The 20,942-nt window shown below is 41.9% G+C and overlaps 1 protein-coding gene across 1 annotated transcript in view; it reads left to right on the top strand.

Moving 5' to 3' along the window:
- SLC15A1 (solute carrier family 15 member 1) overlaps window positions 1–20,942 on the top strand; it is a 50,642-nt gene that overhangs the window by 8,455 nt on the left and 21,245 nt on the right. The window contains exons 3-14 of the mRNA XM_074983112.1: window positions 1,506–1,590; window positions 1,678–1,819; window positions 4,825–4,944; window positions 6,526–6,625; window positions 6,882–6,972; window positions 8,548–8,631; window positions 11,268–11,350; window positions 14,059–14,145; window positions 16,444–16,533; window positions 17,221–17,265; window positions 17,375–17,407; window positions 17,541–17,629. Of these exons, the coding sequence (XP_074839213.1) occupies window positions 1,506–1,590; window positions 1,678–1,819; window positions 4,825–4,944; window positions 6,526–6,625; window positions 6,882–6,972; window positions 8,548–8,631; window positions 11,268–11,350; window positions 14,059–14,145; window positions 16,444–16,533; window positions 17,221–17,265; window positions 17,375–17,407; window positions 17,541–17,629 (1,049 nt within the window). The remainder of the gene's footprint in view (window positions 1–1,505; window positions 1,591–1,677; window positions 1,820–4,824; window positions 4,945–6,525; window positions 6,626–6,881; window positions 6,973–8,547; window positions 8,632–11,267; window positions 11,351–14,058; window positions 14,146–16,443; window positions 16,534–17,220; window positions 17,266–17,374; window positions 17,408–17,540; window positions 17,630–20,942) is intronic.

Raw genomic sequence — 20,942 nt, 5'->3', positions numbered from 1 at the left:
GAGAGGTAGAAGTACAAAATATTTAAGGTGATGGCACAGACACTTGTCAGAAGTCACAGTGAAAATATGCTAGATGGCATTTCAATTAGTGTATCAGAGGGCTCACAGAGTCCATTTTCAGGTGAGATAAAACAATGATGATTGTTGGTTCAAAATATTAACCGTTATGCAGAGCATTTTAGATACAGAAGATTTTTAAAGATTTGTGCAAATACATTGGCTGTGTTTGCCTATTTTTGAACTCTGTTTCTCCCACATTGATACTCAATATGGCTCAATAATTCATGAATCATCAACTAGTGGGGCCTAAAAGATCCAGCATGCAAATATTCACAGTAATATATTCAGGTATTTGTATGATAGTGTTACTGGGTGAAAAATAAGAGGTTCTACAGGATTCTTTAATCTAATAGAAAAAGGTACACAAGAACCAATGTCTGGAAGTTAAAGCTGGACAAATGCAAATCAGAAATCAGGGCCAAATATTAACCATGAGGGTGTTTAACCACTGAAATAAACTACCCAAGGAACTGAAAGATTATCTCTTTCCTCTTGTTGGTTTCATGTCAAGACTGATTTGCTTCAGTTCAACACAAAAGGTTCATCTTTCGCATCTGACGATGGGGTGACCACACTGCCCTATGGCAAATATGGGAGACTGGCCTCTTGGGATAGGCTGCTGCTGTTCCATGTCAGGGCTCCTTAGTGATGGGGGCTGCTGCTCCACAGTGAAGCACTGGAGATGGGGGGGCTCCACAGCCTCCTGATGAGGGGCAGCCGAGGATGTGGGCTCCACAACCTCCTAGCCAGGGAGTGGGGGGTGCCAAGAATAGGGGATCTGCAGCCTCCCAGCAGGGGGGCCAGGGAATGTGGCAGCTGCCCCATGGAAGGGGTCTCCGATAGCACGGCTGCTGAGCCAGGGAACAGGGCAGCTGCCCCGCGGAGGAGCTTCCCTGCAGCAGGAGCTGCCTCTCTGAAGTGCGGGATGCCAGGGAACAAGGCAGCCTTGCAGATGGGCTGCCCCTCCGAGACACTGGGTGCTGGGGAACAGCAGACCTACAAAATAAGGGACAATTTGCCCATTTTCTTGTAAAAGTCAGTATGCTTGTGAGGCAGCCTAAATAAGGGACTGTCCTGTTTAAAAACAGGACAGATGGTCACCTTATCTGGCAAGAGATCTCTAAAATGTCACTAGATTTTAATACAATAGTGTAATTGAATAATAACAATGTTTTGCATATTTTGGGATACTAGTCAGAACTACTTCAGATATTAGAGGCTTAGCATCCTAAATATACAATGCATGACATTTCAATTCAAATGCAATTTTGCCTAGCTCCATTGCAGTCAATTTATCTAGCTACATTAGTATACCTTAATTGGCCCATAACAAGGAAAATGTGTACTGATTTGGGGTAGAATTATGGCTTTTGGCCGGATAATGATCCTATTTATACATTTTATGACTTTATCAGAATTCACATTGTACCATTGTTCCCCTTCAGCCAAGGTGCTTTGGTTATCCACTCAGCATCTTATTCATTGTCATCAATGAGTTCTGTGAACGATTCTCCTACTATGGAATGCGAGGTAACTTCTTTTTCAGTCTTGACCTGATTTTGGTTTTTGTTACTGAGTATCACTTCCCTAACAGATTGTTTTGTTCTCCCCTTGTAGCTGTGCTCGTTCTGTACTTCAAATTATTTCTCCACTGGGATGATAACCTATCTACATCTATCTACCACACATTTGTTGCTCTGTGCTATTTGACTCCAATCCTTGGAGCTCTCATTGCTGACTCCTGGCTGGGAAAGTTCAAGTGAGTGCTTCTTTGAAAAGCAAAACCATCAAATGAAGGCTTGACCGAAAAAAGCAATGAAATTCTAACTCATGCTTCAGGGAAAGAGTGTTTCAAACTACTGTCAGGATTCCAGACTACTCTGTTGAGGCTGGTGTTCATGCATTCAGAACTGCAGAGAAGCTCCAAGTTTTAGATGTCACTCAGAACTGGAAGTGAGGAACACCTTGAGTCACTAACAAAAAATATTGATTGAGACAGAGAGAGTGTGTGAGAATGACTCAGCAAGGGCACTCTCACAGGGAGATGAGAGACCCACGTTCTAATTCTCTTGCTGAATATTTAGTCATTTATACACAACAGATTGCCAAAGGTCTTTAAATCCCTGATCTTGTGAAGGTTTATTATGCATTCAGTGGGATTAGTCTGTTAGAACTTAGAAAATGAGTTTTGGCAAGTGGGAATAATATAAAACTTTTGGTTTACTTCTGAAGTATACTTCTGTGTAATTTTTGAAGCAAAAAGCTACTACTGTAAGGTTCATGAGGAAGGTTATCAGATACTATTGTTACTAACTCCCACGTGGTTCTAATAATTACAGCATTAATATCATGGAGGCTCAATTCTCAAGTAATCCATCCACTGTACCAGTACACTAGCTCTGTCTGGGTTAGGGTGACCATCTGTCCTGTTTTGGCTGAGACAGTCCCATATTTCAGGCATCAGAAAGGTGTCCCAAGATATTTTAACAAAAGGCTAATTGTCCCATATTCAGCCCTCTGGCTGACCTGCCCTTCCCGCAGGTCAGCGCAATTGTAGTTGCAGGTAGCAGATACTGGCTGGAGATCACGTGTAGCACATACTGACTGGCCAGGTGTGCAGGCAGCAGTCGGAGAGGGTGCCAACAGGGGCCATGCCATAGGGTGAGGCAGGGTATGTTGAGGTGGAGAGTGGGGGTAGCTTGTGTCCCCCACAGTCCTTTTTGCTGTTCCCCCAGCCAGGAAGACCTGCCGCCACAGAGAGAGAGAGAGAGAGAGAGAGAGAGAGCAGGGCAACCCCGTTCCTGGTGCCTCGCAGCACTGGGCAGCTGGGGAGTGCCCTGCCTGTGGGGCAGTTGCTGCTGCACGGCAAAAGCCCCTGGAGCTTGGGAGCTCCCCTGCAGGATGGCAGCCCCAGTTGCCAGCAGCACAGAGAGGCAGCCAGTTCACTACCCTGGGGCATCCTTCAGTGTGGGGGAACTATGGTGGAGCCCACCCCACTCCTCCCTGATGCTCGGGGCAGCCAGGGAGCCCCCATTGCTTGGGGCAGCCCTCTCCTGTCCTCCCCCCGGCCAGCCCTCTTTTCCGATGGGCTGCATTCCTGGTGCTTCATGGCTGAGCAGCCACCCACACTGCCAGGGCGAAACCCCCACGGTCCTGCAGCCTTCATCCCCAGAGTCCCCTGCCCCCACTAGGAAGCTGCAGCCCCTGTGCCCAGGGCCACCATTGCAAGGCAGGAGCTCCCCCCAAGCCCATATAATGCCGCACTGTGGGGCAACAACTGGGAGTGACCAGACTTAATCTTGTATTTCCCATGTGCTCCCTGTGAAGGAGAAGCCACTGGAGGCGAGGGGCAGAGTCAGGGCCAGATTAACCTCCTGTGGGCCTGGAGCCCAAACATTTATGAGGGCCTTTCGGGGGGGCAGTGGAGCATGGCACATAACGGAGAGGCAGGCCCTTCTACAGAGCAATAACCATTTACTTGTAAATAAATATTTTTTTTTTTTTTACCTATTTAGCTATAAAAGTGTTGTGTGTCTTTTTAATGGGTGCTCAGTAAACCATGTTATTTTGAACGTTTGTGCAGCATAGGTCTGATGGATTGCAATTGAACTTGCTGAAGTCTGAACACTTTTACCACGTCACATATTTGGCACAGGGAAATAATGGTCACCCTACTGTGGTACTACCCCCACGGACTTTCTCCATACTTTGTTGGGCAGGGAGCTCTGTTCTGTGGATGAGGATACACAGTGTTTTTACATACACATACACCTTACCATACCAACTGCATAAATCAGGGATTGCCAAACCGTGGCTTGCGAGCCACATGTGGCTCTTTTGTAGTTAGAGTGCAGCTTTTGGAGTCCTCAGGTCCCCCTCACATTCTCCCTCTTCCAGATAGGGATGGGGGAACTCAGGAGCTCTGTGTTGCAGCAGGGTGTAGGGCAGGGCTTTCTGCTCCATAGAAAGGGGGGGTCTCAGGACTTGGGGCTCAGACTTCAGCAGGAGTGGGGCTGAAGCACCGAGCCCCAGAAGGTGCTTCCCACAGGGCTGAAGCCCTGAGACTTGTCAGGTGTGCCCTGTCTCTTCAGCTTCTAAAGACTGTTGTACACAGCTCAGAGTGTCAGTGAGTATGGCTGCCCCAGCACAAACTGCTTCTCTGTTACTTATGTGGTCCCAATCACTGCAGCATCTGAGCCTCCCAAATAAAGAAAAACAACAATATTCCTCCAGAAAATCATTTTTCAAAAGATTGCTGTAGTGTAGACAAGGCCTCAGAGGTGAAAGAAAAATATATTTTCTGTATTCTTTCTGATTTTTACTTGGTGTACGTGGTACTACTTTGTACTTCAGCTTCCCTCATCTGCATATATTTTAACACTGAAAAATATTTTTAAAACCAGAGAATTTGGCAGTGGTGGTACCTGAAATTATTCTTTGCTCTCAAGAAAAAGAAGTAGATTTCAGCTTTCTGAAAATTCCTTCATCTTTAATCAAGCAATATAATTAAATTATTCATTTTGCTTAAGATGAGACTATTTACTAAATAAAGTATCAAAAGCTGGAATGGAATAAATAAATTGTTTACTATTCAGAAAATGTTTTGATAGATTTTGACTATTGTGTGATAAAATTCAGATTTGTTCATCATCTTAAGTCTAACCAATTATCTTACTACCTTAAGCATTCTAGTGAACAAGAAAGAAATCTGAGTTTGCTGTGCAGCTATAAAGACATATTTTCTGTCTTCTTCCTTTTCAATAGGACCATTATCTCCCTGTCCATTATTTATACCATTGGACAGGCAATCATGGCAATAAGTTCCATAAATGACTTGACAGACCATAACAGAGATGGAATTCCTGATAACATTGCATTGCACATGTAAGTTGCATTATAGACTTGTTTTCTCCACATTAATGCATGATGGAATAATTTACTTCTTTAATTTACTGTACTTGTTATTTAAATTGTGTAATGATCAGCCTTTCCTTATTTACTGCTACCTTTGTACGGTAGCTGTTATTATATGACCCCTATTCTAAAGCCACTGGAAAAACCTGCCCTAAAATAGCTTTAATTTTGCATCATTTTAGACTGCATAGTTTTAGAGTTTCTCCATTTCATTTTATCCATTTGAAAAGTTTCCCAGGGTGTGTGCAAAATTTAAACCATACTGATTTCACTTAGCCATTTACCTCATGTCAGACTTTTTTCATTCAAATTTTATTTTAAATCTGAACTCTGTAAGGGAGTAATTACCAACTAACTCTGTATTGAGTATAAACTATACATTTTCTGAGTGTCTCTAGTCAGCCTTCAGATTTTCACAAGGTACAGGCAAAAGAGGTTCTCTGAAACGATGTACCTAACAAAATATCCCCCGCATATTCAAAGGGGGCGTGGTAATCAGGGCCATGGGAGATTACAAATGAAGTGCTGTGCGGAATACGCAGTATTTCATTAGGCTAATTTTCCCCCCATGGCAACTTCGAAGTGGCAAACTTCAAAGTGCCGGCATACGTGTAGCTGTGGGTACTTTAAAGTGCCCACGCTACTTTGAAATCCCTTTACTCCTCAAAATTTTGAGCTACGTGCATGCCAGCACTTCAAAGTTTGCCACTTCGAAGTTGCTGCGGGAGAAAATTAGCCTAATGAAGAGCTGCGTATTCACCTCAGCACTTCATTAGTAATCTCCCATGGCCCTGATTACCATGCCCCCTTTGAAGTTGGGGGCAAGTGTAGACACGGCCATTTTACTTTTATCTAATTTGGGAGCTGGCATTTTGACACCCAGAAATATATTGTGCAAGATAAAATAACACATGCAAATTGCCTCGTAAAACTACATCTTAATTTCCATATAGATTTTATCATACTCCTGAATAAAACAGACTGTTACTCCAAGTTAAATAATCCAAGAAAGAATATCTTAAGAATAAGCAGAAGTTGAATCTCACGTGCTAGATACTTTCCTGTACTTTCTGAGATACACCACGGAAAGTATAGTCCAGCATGAGCAGAGGCAAAGATGGTTTTATGTCACCTTCTCCTGCCTGCATTCCGGGCTGCTGCAAGGCCTGAAATGGCTCTGGTATGAGGTAGCTCAGCCCCAGAAGTGGCTATAACTTACGGCAGGTTTGCCTGTAATGCCTACTGACTCTCAGAAGTCCAGAATCCACATAGTGCTTAGTGCTACAATTGCACCCCCATCCCTAATGCACCCCTTTGTGTCTCTGACCCCAATATACGCCACATACTGGTTCACCTACTGGCATAATTCTTCTGCACAATATCACATTTTTTTTCAAGCCACCCCAGTGGACTATATAGACCAGAAACTGGTCAATAGCATTTTTGAATGTTAAGACACATCTTGAGTTAAGAATTGCTTAAGTGGGCATTTCTCCTTGTGTGATGTTCTTTACCTATACTAAACTGAGGGACATTCTCCCCCTTCTCCAGAGGTCTGTCTATGACTGGCCTGATCTTGATTGCTTTTGGTACCGGTGGAATCAAGCCCTGTGTATCCGCATTTGGTGGCGATCAGTTTGACGAGACTCAGGTAACAATATTTTCAAAAGTAGTTTTGAATAACAATAGATATACATATTCAAATATGCCCGTTGCTCAGTTGCTTGGGTGTTCAAAAGAAGACCTAGATCTTACTGCAGATTCGTACACTGTGCCACCAGTAGTAAATATTGGAGTGACTCCAATCTTACATTGTAATTTAGGGCAGCAAAGTCTCAAGAATATCATACTGATCAACCATGTTCTAAATAGGTTTTTAAAACTTTATTTTCTTACTCTCACTGCAGGAAACACAAAGAAGCAGATTCTTTTCTCTATTTTATTTGGCTGTTAATGCTGGAAGTCTCATCTCTACTATACTTACCCCAATTCTCAGAGGTAAACTTGCACTGTTTGTTGTCTATAGACTGGTTAAAGAGCATAGGAAAAAAGAACAAGACAGCAGGGTTGGTTCACTTATTGGATTAGTACTGGATAAGAATATTTTAGTTTTAGGCAACCTTCTGAGTCCCCCTAGAACTCATTCCTATCAGCTGGCTCATGAGACATGTTTATACTTTCAGCTTATCTCTAATGTAGAAATGTCAATATGCAAAACTTCACTGTCATATTTGGTGCTAATTGACATCTTTATTGGCAGTCACACAGAGGCTAAAAATTCCATGACCATGGAGACTTTCACACCTGATTGGAAGGTGGAATAGCCAGCTCTGCTGCTGTGACTCTTTCATAGCTCAAACAAGGCTTTGTTCTAAATACTTTTAGCACAGCATCTTTTAAATTACCATTAAAATCATCAAAAAGGAAAAGTAAATAGTTTATTAGATTTCTCTACCCAGGAAGAAGAAAGGGGAGCTTTTTTGTCAGAGGCTTAAGGATATTACAAAGGATGCACACATGTATAATCTATAGACACACTTGAAATGCACATATTGTATCAATATTTTACCACTGTTAAAATGGATGCTTTTATGTATTCTAATTATAACTATAAAAGGCTCACTGATTTTGCATTCATGAAGTGATAACCCGCTATATGTAAAGAAAATTCTAAATTACCAATAGCTGGGTTCATTCCTTAGTAAATGGTGTAAGATTAAATATACTTTTGTTTTTCTGTCTTTTCTTTCTATGTTAACTCTGATTATATATTGTACACACATGCGCGCGCACACACACACATCTGGAAGTGGAGTTTGTGCTGTGCTATATAATGGATTATAGGTTTTACTGGCATGACTTTGGAATGGTTGCTTTTTCAAGAATGGCAAAGCCACCAGTGGGTTATGCAAATGATCCCCAAATAAGTGTAGCTCAGACTTTGACCTTTTGATTTTGCATTCTATTTGGCCGTGTCTGCACTAGTCCAAAACTTCAAAATGGCCTAACAGCAGATAGGAATAAGGGGATTTCGACGTTGCTGGGGTCCTTTTGAAAAGGAGCCTCGTCTGGACGATCTGTGTGGCGGCGAGCCACATCAATTTTGAAGTGCCGTGGCCACCAGCATTCTAATGAGGTGCTGAATATGTATTTCAGCGCTTCATTAGTAAACTTTGAAATGGCCATTTGCATGGCCATTTCAAAGTTTTGGGCTAGTGTAGACGTAGCCTTCCAGTTTGTTGCTGTCATCCTATTATTAGTTCAGAAGATTAGTTAAAACAATTTGCTGTCCTTCCTAAGGTAGGTGGCAGATAGCTCATGAAAAGTATATGAGGGCCTTCTTTGCTGGTAGATCATTGAAAATATCTTCTGTAGTTTGAACAGAGTCAATGGAAGTTAAGACACACAGAACTTTATTTAATAGTTTGACTAGAAGGAAGACTAAACTGTCAGAGCAAGACCATTTAATTGCTAGCGGGCTAGTATACTCCTAGCTAAATTAATTTTAAAACTTCAGTGCTATTCGACACTAGCATACAAAACTCTTGTCTAACACTTTTTTGTTTCTTTCAGCCGAACAGTGTGGAATTCACACCAAGCAACAGTGTTACCCACTGGCCTTTGGAGTACCTGCTGTGCTCATGGCTGTTTCACTGAGTATGGAGCGTGTTTTCTATTTTATATGCTGCACAAAATTACTTTGTTACATTGGCTACATTTTATGGGAGATGTGGAAATAAAACTGTTTGCTTATAAATGTGGAGTTAAAGGGTGAGGCTGCCTCAGAGCTTCTGACAGGGGTGACAGAGGGCAAAAAGGGCAGCTGCCTAGTGGTCTGGTGATTTAAAAGGGCCCAGGGCTCCTGGCTGCTCCTGTGACAGCAGTTGGAACCCTGAGCCATTTAAATCACCACCTGAGCCCCAGGTGGTGTGGGCCTGGAAGCACCGAAGAGCTGGCTGGGTGAGGCCATCCTCCAGCTGCAGCCCTTGCACCTCAGCCCATTGCTATCCCCACCTTGGCTAGGAGTCCAGCAATTCTGTCAGCAGCCTTTGGCTGCCTAGTTCTTCATAATCCAAGATTCCTGATGTAGCATTGACATATCTGCAAATTAACACCATACGTATAAATATAAACGCATGGTAAAGCACTCCACATGTTGTAATTACTTGGGTATGTTACTGCAGTCTAACAAGACAAATTGTAAATGCATATAGCCAAAATATAAGTACATATAGATGCCCCTGATCGGGGTTACATAAGCAATATGGACAAAGTTCAAACTATGGTCAAAATATTAAAGTAGAAAATTAAAGGACTACATCTGCTCAGGTTGCCATTGGTGCTGAAATTAGAGGTGCAGGGGTGGGGGTGGAGTGCTGCAGCACCCCCTGGCTTGAAGGGGTTTCCATTATATACGGGGTTTACTGTTTGATTCAGTGGTTCCCAGCACACACACACACCCCACAGAGAAATTGTTCAGCACCCCTGCAGGTTACCAGTACTGGCTCCATCAAAGCATTCCAAAATCTGACACGGGGGAAGGGGAGCTCATATTAGGAGTACAAATGAAGGGTTAGCCTTGGCATCTTGCCCTGGAAATAGCAATCAAATCAAAATCTGATAATAAAGGAGAAATTGCCTATTAAAAATAGTTTACTATTAAGAATCAAATTATGGCCTGGCTGGCATGGCAGTGCCAGGGCTTGAGTGAGTGTCCTTTTATGCCCACCCACTAGTAACCCACAGCATTAAAGGAGAAGCAAGATCCTGAAGAGCTATTACATCCCTCTTCACGCACGTGGATGGGAGTGGGCACAGCCTAATTTCCACCCTCCATGATATAGGTTGATGTGCCAGTAGGTTGGGGAGCATTCAGGGAGCATTCGTAGGAAGTAATTAAATAAGAAAGGTTTAAATAAGAGAAGTTTTTAAAAACTTTCAGCAAATATTCAAGATTAAGATGAGCCTAGAATAGAAGGCTATTACTGTACAGTAATACAATAATTGCAGATGCACTGGTGAAATATTGCATTGTGTTTCTGAGTCTAACAATTTACTTACAAAAAAACCACTTCATTTTACCAGCTGTACTGCTCAATGATCATTGCAACAGAAAGACCAATAAATTATATTGATGTAAGAAGCCCTTCACAGTTCCACAGAGGTTTAAATAGGTGCAAGAGTCAATATACTAGCTCTTCCAAAATCACATCTTTAATTATAGGTTGTATTAGTAAAATACAACAGGCTCAGACCTAAGGGCACTGCAGGTTGTGCCTCCCTGGTCTGACTCTCTCAGGACCCAAGTGGTCCTGAGCAAGGGAATTTGCCAGACCAGGGGAGGTCAGGCCTTGGTCTTGCCTGGGAGGAGGGAGGGAGGGTTGTGTCACTTAGCTGCCACAAGCTCTCTGCCCCCAGGCTGCCTCAGGGCTCTGTTCCTGGCCACAGCGCTACCAACACAGATCTGTGGCCCCAGCTCAGTGCATTGCTGCTGGGCTGCTTGCAGGGATCCATGGCTCTGGCTCAGCTCAGCTCCTGGGTGCCGCAGAGTTGCTAGCAGGTATCCCTGGCTCTTTCTCATCTCCCTGCTGCCTCTGGGGACCCCCACCTCAGTGCGTCTCCCTGCTGTTGCAGGGCTGCTGCTGAGGATGCCTCAGTCTGGCATCCCACTGCTGCAGGGAAGCTGAGTGGGCTCCCTGCCCTGGCCATGATCTCCTTGGGGCTCCCCGGCCCTTGCATGACACCCTGCATTGGAGCTACCAGGGAGATCCACCAGTCCTGGCCACACTCCCTGCAGTGGAGCTCCCTGACCCTGGCTTGGCTCCACCCAGGGCTCCCCATGCCACAGGGCTACCAGTGGGGCTCCTTGCCACCAGCAGGAGTAGCCCACCAGCCAGACCAACTCTGGGCAGCTGGGGCTCTCTGGTCCAGGTGGTCTCTGGCCCTGCAACATATATGGTCCTGCTGGACCACAAATGTTGCCAGACTAGAGAATTTTAACCTGTACCTGTTTTGTTTTGTTTTCATCTTTATTCAGGAAAACTGCCTTCCTACTGAAGACAATAGATGTTTCCCTAGATAAGGACTGAATAAGAATCTGTTTAAGAATCAAAGTATATTAGATTGATTAAAAATTAATTGAAAAGATATGTTAACTATTTGTATTACTCTTTAGAATGTTGTTTTCCACTCATATGGTTTCTTTTAACCACTTTTTCATCACATTTTGTATATCAAAGTGTTTTCCTCTGTTTCAGTCAGTCCTGAAATAATTTTCTGTTTTCCCATTGCAGTTGTGTTCATACTTGGAAGCCATATGTACAAGAAAGCTCGTCCCGAAGGCAATATAATGTTCCAGGTTTCCCAATGCATTGGAGTAAGTAATGCCAGACTACCTGGAAAAGAGTGGCTGGAATTTTCAAATGGCTTTCATCTTTATCGCCAATAGATGATGTTTATGACATTTATCATAAATTTTGTAGTTTGCAAACTGTTCAGTCAGAAGTAAAATTCCATCATAATGTTGCAGTTATTCTCTCACACATCTTTTCATTTACTGGATTCTTCCATTTATGGTCAGGAAATAATTGTTTGTCTATAAAATGAGATTTTGTGTTTGTTTATGTATTTCTGGCTGTCAATCAAAATCATTTTTAATGTGTTCAGTAAAATAATGGGGCAAACATAGTCCAAAACAGTAACAGAGAGTAAGCTGTGCTAGTCTATACACTATCAAAACAAAAAGCAGTCAAGTAGCACTTTAAAGACTAGCAAAATAGTTTATTAGGTGAGCTTTCGTGGGACAGATCCACTTCTTCAGACCATAGCCAGACCAGAACAGACTCAATATTTAAGACACAGAGAACCAAAAACAGTAAGCAAGGAGGACAAATCAGAAAAAGATAATCAAGGTGAGCAAATCAGAGAGTGGAGGGGTGCGGGGGGAATATCAAGAATTAGATTGAGCCAAGTATGCAGATGAGCCCCTATAGTGACTCAGAAAGTTCCCATCACAATTTAAACCATGTGTTAATGTGCCGAATTTGAATATAAAAGTCAGCTCATCCACTTCTCTCTCTAAAACGGTGCGATAATTTCTCTTCAGTAACACACATACCTTTAGGTCATTGACAGAATGCCCCATTCCATTAAAATGTTGACTAACTGGTTTGTGGATCTGGAGTGTTTTGATGTCTGTTTTGTGCCCGTTGACCCTTTGTCTAAGGGAGTTAGAAGTCTCTCCAATATACAAAGCATCTGGGCATTGTTGGCACATGATGGCATATATGATGTTAGTAGAGGAGCATGAGAAAGTGCCCGTGATTCTGTGAGTAACCTGGTTAGGTCCAGTGATGGTATTTCCAGGGAAGATATGTGGACAAAGCTGGCAGCGGGCTTTGTTGCAGGGAAAGGTTCCAGGACTGGTGTTCCTGGGGTATAGGCTGTGGCTGTTAGTAAGGATCCTCATGAGGTTGGGAGGTTGTCTGTAGGAGAGAACAGGCATGTCACCCAGGGCCTTCTGGAGTGTAGCATCCTGATTAAGAATAGGTTGTAGGTCTTTAATAATTCGTTGCAGTGGTCTGAGTTGGGGGCTGTAGGTGATGACCAGTGGTGTTCTGTTCTTGGCTTTTTTGGGCCGATCTTGGAGTAGCTGGTCTCTGGGTATGCATCTGCCCCAAAACAGGTTGAAAAGAAGTTTAAGTTTTTGAGACTCACTCTGATTTCTATTTGTTTTTCTTAATTGAGCCTAATGAATTGTATAACACACACACATATACATTTTAAATTATCCTGCATTGTCTTGATTTCAGCCACTTTTTAACAATTCAGCTGTTAGGCCCAATTATTTCGGAGACTTTCACGGAGATTTCTGCAGGTTCCCTCAATCCTCACCTGTAGTACCTACCCTGTTATTCCAGTCCACTACAGCCCATGAACAGATAATTCACATTTTTTTGGAATGAGGAATTCATTAGAAAATGCATATTAATGTTTCATGTAAACAAAAGTTATATTTAAAGTGCATTCCAGTCTGAAGAACTGCTGAATAAAACTTACACTACCATATTGTTTTATTAAACACTAGTATACTATGAAAACCTATCTGTGTAGCCAAGACCTCAGAGAATTCTCAGCAGCACCCAGAGTGAAGAGGCTCTATCTATTTTTCTGACCTTCTTGGTTTTTTCTAATATTGAAAATATTTCACTGACTCCGAGACATATGAGTCATATTACAGAAGACTTCTATTAAGTAATTAAAACAGTTTAACAAACAAGATTTTGTTGGGGTTGGTCCTGCTTTGAGCAGGGTGTTGGACTATATGACATCTTGAAGTCTCTTCCAAAGCCAATCTTCTACAATTCTATGATTCAACTTTTCATAATACAGTAAAATTCTTTTAATCCGGCATGTCCAGGACCAGACAGGTGCTGGATTACCAAATTTTCCAGACTATTGGATATCACCACCCCACGCACCTGCAGCTTGTTAACCACCATATGCTCCTGCAGCTTCATCACCACTGCACTCCTGCAGCTTCACCACCCTTGCACCCAGCTGCAGTTCACCACCCCCTCACATCCACAGCTTCTTCACTACCCTGCACTCCTCCCGCTTCTTCACCCCGTGTGTCTCCACCTTGATCACCCCTGCCCTCCCCAGCTCCAACCCCCACACGTCCTAGCTCAACTCCACCCACCGGCCCCCCTGCTGCCCTAACCCACCCTAGTTTAACCCCCCTGCCCCTCTCCCACGGTCCCACCCCACCACCCAAGCCACCTGACTTACGCGAATTTTGAGGTACGTGAGGGATGCAGGGAACACAACCCTTGCATATCTCGGGGCACTACTGTGTGCCAGACCATCAAATTTTGCTGGATTATTTCCATAAATGGGACCATCAGGATTTCCTAATCATCAGAGGCTGGATTAAAGGACTTTTACTGTAATTACAATACATTAAAATAAATTTAATCTGAAAGAAAGTTTCTCATTACAAGTCCCTTGAATCTTATATTTTATGTGTCATGTTTAAAAGGTATTCATTGTAATTAATCCAAATTATTAATGTTCTTTTCATAGTTTGCTATCAAAAACAGGCTTAAGCATCGCAGCAAACAGTTCCCCAAGAGAGAGCACTGGCTGGACTGGGCTAGTGAAAAGTATGATGTAAGTCATTTATGCGTTCATGGATAGATAAACAATGCTTCCTTTCTTTTTTCTCCCATCTAACTTGTTCACTAGTTATGCAACCCCCAACCAAGTATCAGGTGAACTAATGCTGTGTCTGTCTCAAGTAATCAGAAGCTAGTGCTCTAGCTAGGTCTTATTGCCCAAGCAAGATACGATGCTTACCATCATGCTTTAATGTAGCTTCAGATTGTGGTCCAGGTACCAGGGCTTTGTGTGTGATCACATGCCACCTGGGGGATACACCTTTGAACTGATCAGAACAAATACCTAAGATTACTTGGTACCAGTTTCAATATGATAGCAAATAATTTATTGTTAGTGTAGATTTTATGACCTTGGTATAAATGATCCAGCTTCAAAATACACTTTGATTGATAACACACAGTTTGCATGACAATGCATGTAAACAATACACATCATAATAATGGGGATTGTAGTTAATATCCCATGGACTCCATGGCATGAAATTTGTCACGGAATCTACTCCTATTAGAATTGTGCTCTAGAATCTAAGCTTAAAAATAGAATGGGGGAAAATCCCCAGGCAGTGATAATTCTCATAGGCCCCTTGAAGCTAATGATGTATAACAGTTTATACCAGCTGAAGTTTCTAGCTCTCATGCTTGTGAAAACAAGCTTGAAAATATGAACCACACATAACCAATGCAGTACTTTTTGATTTGCACAGGGCCTTTTTTACAATGTTGCATCCTTTTGTTCGTAATTCATACTGAGTTCAAACACCTTGACATGACCTATAACATGCTACAGCTATTCAGCCCCAATCTCTGTGCCTCCCTTTTAAGTGACTTCCCACACTCCCTGCCAGTTTTTCAATGGCAACACATCTCCTCTCTGATTCCTGGCCACATGACATCTTCCACATAGTCCCCATTAATTGAAAATGGTCCTCAAAGCCACCTCATCATTCAATTTAGTGATTTCAAATCCTTCTTCAAAATTAATTTCTGCAACATCACCTATCACTAAGGCTACATTTTAGTCATGGGTGCTTTTAGTAAAAGTCATGTGCAGTAAACAAAAATTCACAGCCTGTCCGTGACTTATATAATACCTCTGGCTAAATCCTGTGCGCTCTGGAGTGTCGGGGGGGTACCCAGGGGAACAATGGGTGCTCAAGGGAGGGGAAGCCCAGAGGTGCCACAGACACTTGGAGTTCGGGGTCAGGGGCATCATGGATTTTGGGGGTGGGGGGCACTGCCTAGGATCCCGTTGCTGCTGGGAGTGGGGTTGGCAGGACTGGTAGGCTCCCTACCAAGCTCCGTGCAGTTCCCCAGAAGCAGTGACATCCCTGTGCCTCCAGGTGGAAGCACAGCCTGCAGGCTCCACGTGCTTCCTCCATCCTGAGCACGTCTTCACAGCACTCATATGTCAGGAGCTGCAGTCAGCAGGAGCTATGGGGTGGCAGCTATAGGCAGTGGCAGCACAGAGAGCTCTTGGCTGTGCCTCCACCTAGGATCCAAGCGAGGAACATGTTGCCCTGGGGAATGCCCCAAGGTAAGCACTGCCCATAGTTCCCCCCTCGTGTGCCCCAACCCCAAGCCATGGGCACCTCTCCCACAACTGAGGTGCAATGGCCCAAGATTGCCCCATAGCGGATGGTGTGGTTAGCTCAGGAGCTGCTCGAGCTGCTCATGTGGCTCCAGGCTAGTAGCACCACTCACTGTAGAAGTCATGGAGGTCCTGTAAAATCACTAAACTCACAGGTTAACTTATCAGCAATGTGATAAAATGACATAAACTAACAAATGGAAATCCTCTTTCAGTGTAACTATCAAATATATGCACAGACCTTACTGAGTTATAGTCTCAGAGGGGGAGCCATGTTAGTTTGTATCTTCGCAAAACAAAGCACACAGTCCTGTAACACCTTAAAGACTGACAATTTTATTTATTATGTAATGAGCTTTCATGGGAAAGAACCACATCTTCAGATTCTGGAGTAGAACTGAGTTATTGTGGGCTTTATTTAGATAACCCCTCTTGTGCTTACTCTACACGTCTTGGCTATCACCTCCACCTTAGTTTAAGCCCCAATGGTGCAAAGACTTACACATGTGCTTAACTTCAAAGCACTTTAAATAACTTCATGGACAGCTTAAGCACTACTCACACTCTGTGCAAGTGTTTAGGACTTTTGTTTTTCATGTGAGTTAAAATATGAATAATATCAATAGTAATAATATCAGTAATATCTGTATAAAGACTTGTAGTTTTGTTGAACATACCTCTTTTTACTGTTCTTCACTACAGAAACGACTTATTGCTCAAACTAAGATGGTCCTGAGAGTGCTCTTTCTGTATATACCTCTTCCTATGTTCTGGGCACTTTTTGATCAGCAGGTAAGATATCAAAAAAGCGGGCTTGTTTGTTTGTTGTTTTTGTGGTGCTTGTTTGGTTTTTGGTTTTGGTTTTTTATTTTGCAAATAGAGGTACAATTACATTGAGTCATTATGTTGTGTAATCAGTGGACACAGCAGGGCAAAATTATATTGGTAATATTCACCAATTATACAGTTATCGACATATTGTACCTATTATGTCATTATATTTTTCTCTCCTGTTATAACGCTAACTGTTTTTGTAAAGCATTACAAGTGTATGATCAGTTAATATTTCAAACATGTATATTGCAAAATAAATGTAAGTTTATACAATGTCAACAAAAATATTAAAGATAAACTCTTTACCCCGGCTCCAGCTCACATATGCTTGGTAAAGAGACCAGAGCAGCATAAAAGCCCCAGTTCCATCTTGGGGAGGATTTCCCCAATGCAGACACTGTGGAAGACAGTCATAAAACTGCTCTCCAAAGACCCCATTGCAAGTCCAACATTTTCCTTCCGTAGATCAGGATCAGACCTTTGTCAAAAATTGATGGAGTAGGAAGAAACTGTAAGGAAAGTTTTTGTCTTACTTTGTTATTGCTTCCCCAACCAGTCTGTCCTTCTCCTTCTAAAAAACAATTCAGGCCTAACTAGAGCACATTGCTTTACTGTAGGATTTCATTATGACTTTGTTTTATTAAGGGATCAAGATGGACATTACAAGCCACAACTATGGATGGAGACCTTGTAAGTTATTTTAACTTATAGTTTTAAAGATTCATTGACATTTAATTTATCCTTATGCATTTTGTCAGCTTACTAATGCTAAAACATATGTTCCCTTCCTTTTCCCTAGGGTTTTATGAAGATCCAGCCGGACCAGATGCAGGTACACTAAACTACATTTCTGATATTTTAAAATACTCCCCATATATAAAATATATATATATTTAAAATCACTATTTTAAATTTTTCTTAGAATAGCGCTTTAACTTTTTTTTCTGGATTTTTACATTCAACAGACCGTGAACCCAATTCTGATTGTTGTTATGGTCCCAGTTGTAGATGCTGTGGTTTATCCTTTAATTAAAAAATGCCATATCAATTTCACGTAAGTTAATTCATATGCCTGATTTCATCTTTAGGTATACTTTAATGATTTTTCTTAAAGTATTGAGTTGATAATATTGTGAACATCAAGCTTTCACTAAAATAAGGAAATTCAAGATCTATAACTATTAGTGAATTAATATTGAAAGACTGGGAATTGAAAAGACAACTCCCCACTCCCCAAGTCTAGATAATTCTATACACTGTAAAATGGGTCTCTCATTTTTCAGAGTCATTCTAGGTTAGGACTCAATGGCACAAACACATAAATTTAGGCTAGAATTCAGCCAGATGCGCTCTCAGCCTATGTTTATATTAAAGCAATCTGTTGACAAAATTTTTTGTTGGAAGATATCTTCCGACAAAACTTCGGTCAACAGATCACAGCCAGACTGTCAAGCAGATCTGCCTGGCTGCTCTTTTGACAAAACAGTCTGTCAGAAGCACAGCAGAGAGGGTTGCCTGTCAACAGAAGGACCCCTGAAACATCCAAACTGGCTTTTTGTTGACAGATCTCTGTTGACAGAGGCATTCTTTCTTATGGTGAGCGGGGTACAGCTGTTGACAAACATGCTGCATTCTGTCAACTTACTGTCAACAGAACGCCTTTGGGAATCTGGATGCTCTGTGGGTTTTGTCAGCAAAATGACCATTTTTTAGTATCAGAGGAGTAGCCATGTTAGTCTGTAGCTTCCTGATAATGAATATAATGGACATTTTGCTGACAAAACCCTCTAGTCTAGACATAGTCTCCTTGTGGAGTTCTAGGAAGGGGTGATTCATTATAAAGAAGCTAAATGAATTTTCCTACTAGAATTCTTTAAAATAATGAGAAGTTCTGTGACATCTTATAGACTAACGGAGTTTTTGGAGCAGAAGCTTTCACGGCAGAAGCTTTCACATGCATCTGAAAAAATGGTGTATTTACCCACGAAAGTTTATGCTCCAAAAATCTGTTAGTCCTAAATTGTCACAGGACTTCTCATCGTTTCTGCAGACACAGACTAATATGGCTACTCTTCTGATACTAAAATTTTTAAGTCATAATAATTTACTTTTACAGAGTTTCAAATGAAAATTCCTTGTTTTTGTTATTTACAGGGAGCGCCTTATTTCTTTCACTGGTTCTTTTCCTTTTTTGACTGATTTTATATAAGTCTACAACCCATGTTTCTAGTATTACAGCTGTAGCATGCCAAACAGTCCCAACTGATGTAAGGGAATTATGGATAAATTTAGTATCTAAGCAACAGTAAAAGACATTTAAAAATCAAATCTCTTCACTACGTACTACTCTTTTCTAACCCATTTATTACAGTTAGTTTTTGTCCATTTAATAATTTTTTTTTGTGGGGGAGAGATGTGAAATTTCCCTGTTGCAAACTTGCTGGCCCTCTCTTCTTCTTCCTACTTAGATTGTGATTACCTCTGAGAGACAGAACCATTTTTTACTGAGAATGAACATTTTACTTGGCTCCTTCATACATGGGTCCTCTACAGTCATTTGATGCCCTAAATCAGGGGTCTGCAACCTGCAGCTCTGGAGCTGCATGCAGATCTTTAAGGACTTTTTTGTGGCTCTCAACGCTACAAATGCAAAGTAAAACAAATAAATAAATAAATAAGCAACCCTCCTGATTATTTTCAATAAACAATAAATGTCTAAAAGCCCCCAAAATTAACAACTTGTATCCAAATAGCAAATGATATGAGATCTCAAAACTTTGGATAACTCCACCTAGTATTCTCCAGAGAAAGAGAAGGTTTGGGAGTGAAAGTCACAAAGACTGTGGTACAAATACACACATGAAGTGTGAGGAAATAGAATAAATTAAAAATTTGTGAATGTTCTGCCGTTATCATGTATCACATTACAAATCATTGTGTGTGTGCTGTTCTTAAAATAGGGGTTACAAAAAGTAGGGTTTGATGCTATTTATTAAGGACAGTTTCATATTCACATGCTTCATGGCTCTTATACCAAAATGGAAAAAATGTCTCTTCTTGCTAATTATAGTTTGTCTTAAACTGACTTTTTGCCATGGTACTAACTTTAATTATTTCTTAAAATATCATTAGACCTAAAAAAAAAATATACCTCGGATTTTTTTTTTTTAGTTTAGTATTTTTGTACAGGCCATAACTATGCACTTCTATAGCTCTTTTTATTCTTTATAGCCTTAAATTGGCTAAGTTAGGTTATGGAGTAAATCACATTTTTTGGTCAGCTGTGCAAACATAACAACAATTATTCAGATGATAGCTAAACTGTAGAAAGAGCCACATAGCCCTTGAACAACATATTATTAAATATTAATGATGTAATTTTCAAGGATTGTTGATTTCCCTATAAAGTAAATGAGAATGAACACAGGTACATTTATAGATTAACAGGGTATTTTCTGTAACCAGATAAGTAAATTCTACTACTAAATTCACTGTCTGTTTTGGTCAATTTCACAGTCATAGGATTTTAAACATCATATACGTCATGATTTCAGCTACTTACATCTGAAATTTCATGGTATTGTAATTGTAAGGATCCTGACACAAAGGGAGTTGGGTGGGGTCACAAGGTTATTATAGGGGGTTGTCTCCAGACTTGCATAGCTAGAGAGCAGCATCTGCTTTTGGAAACCTCAGCTCTGAAGGCAGAGCTGCTATCTGCAGAGCTGTGCCCTTAGCAGTCACACACTCTGGCCATCCAGCTCTGCAGGCTGCAGTGCAAAAGTAAGGGTGGCATGGTATGGTATTCTCAGGCCTTCTGACAGCAGGGGTGGCAGGGTGTCAAGGGAGCAGTTGCACAGGGGTCTGGTGTTTTAAAGGGGCCTGGAGTTCTGGCTACCACTCTGCTACTTAGCACTGCCACTTCCATGCTCCTCAGCACGGCTGACGGGGAGGGAGATGAGGGACCCAGCACCAGAGTCAGGCAATGAAAAGGGTGACTGCCCTGGCTCCAGGTCCCACCCTACCTTGCTCAAGGGCCTGTGGTTGCTGTTGGCCCCACTGGGTATTCCCATCCTTATTTCTGTACTGCTGCTGGTGGGGTGCTGTCTGCAAAGCTGCGTGTACACCCAACAGCTCCTCTTGCCTCATTGCCCAGTTCTAAAGGTAGTGTGGAAGTACTGTGACCCTGCCTCTAAAATAACCTTGTGAGCCCCTCCTGCAACTCCCGTTTGCATGAGGATATCCAATTTGCAAAATGCTGGTCTCCCCTGTATAGTGTAAGGTAAAAGGACACTAAAAGCCAGATTACATGGTGGGAGACCAGATTTCACAGTCTGTGACACATTTTCCATGGCCATGAATTTGGT

The sequence above is a fragment of the Carettochelys insculpta genome, chromosome 1 (assembly GCF_033958435.1).
Source record: "Carettochelys insculpta isolate YL-2023 chromosome 1, ASM3395843v1, whole genome shotgun sequence".
In the NCBI taxonomy this organism is placed as follows: Eukaryota; Metazoa; Chordata; order Testudines; family Carettochelyidae; genus Carettochelys; species Carettochelys insculpta.
Note: the sequence above shows the minus strand (reverse complement) of the source record. Positions and strands in the feature narration are given on the sequence as shown.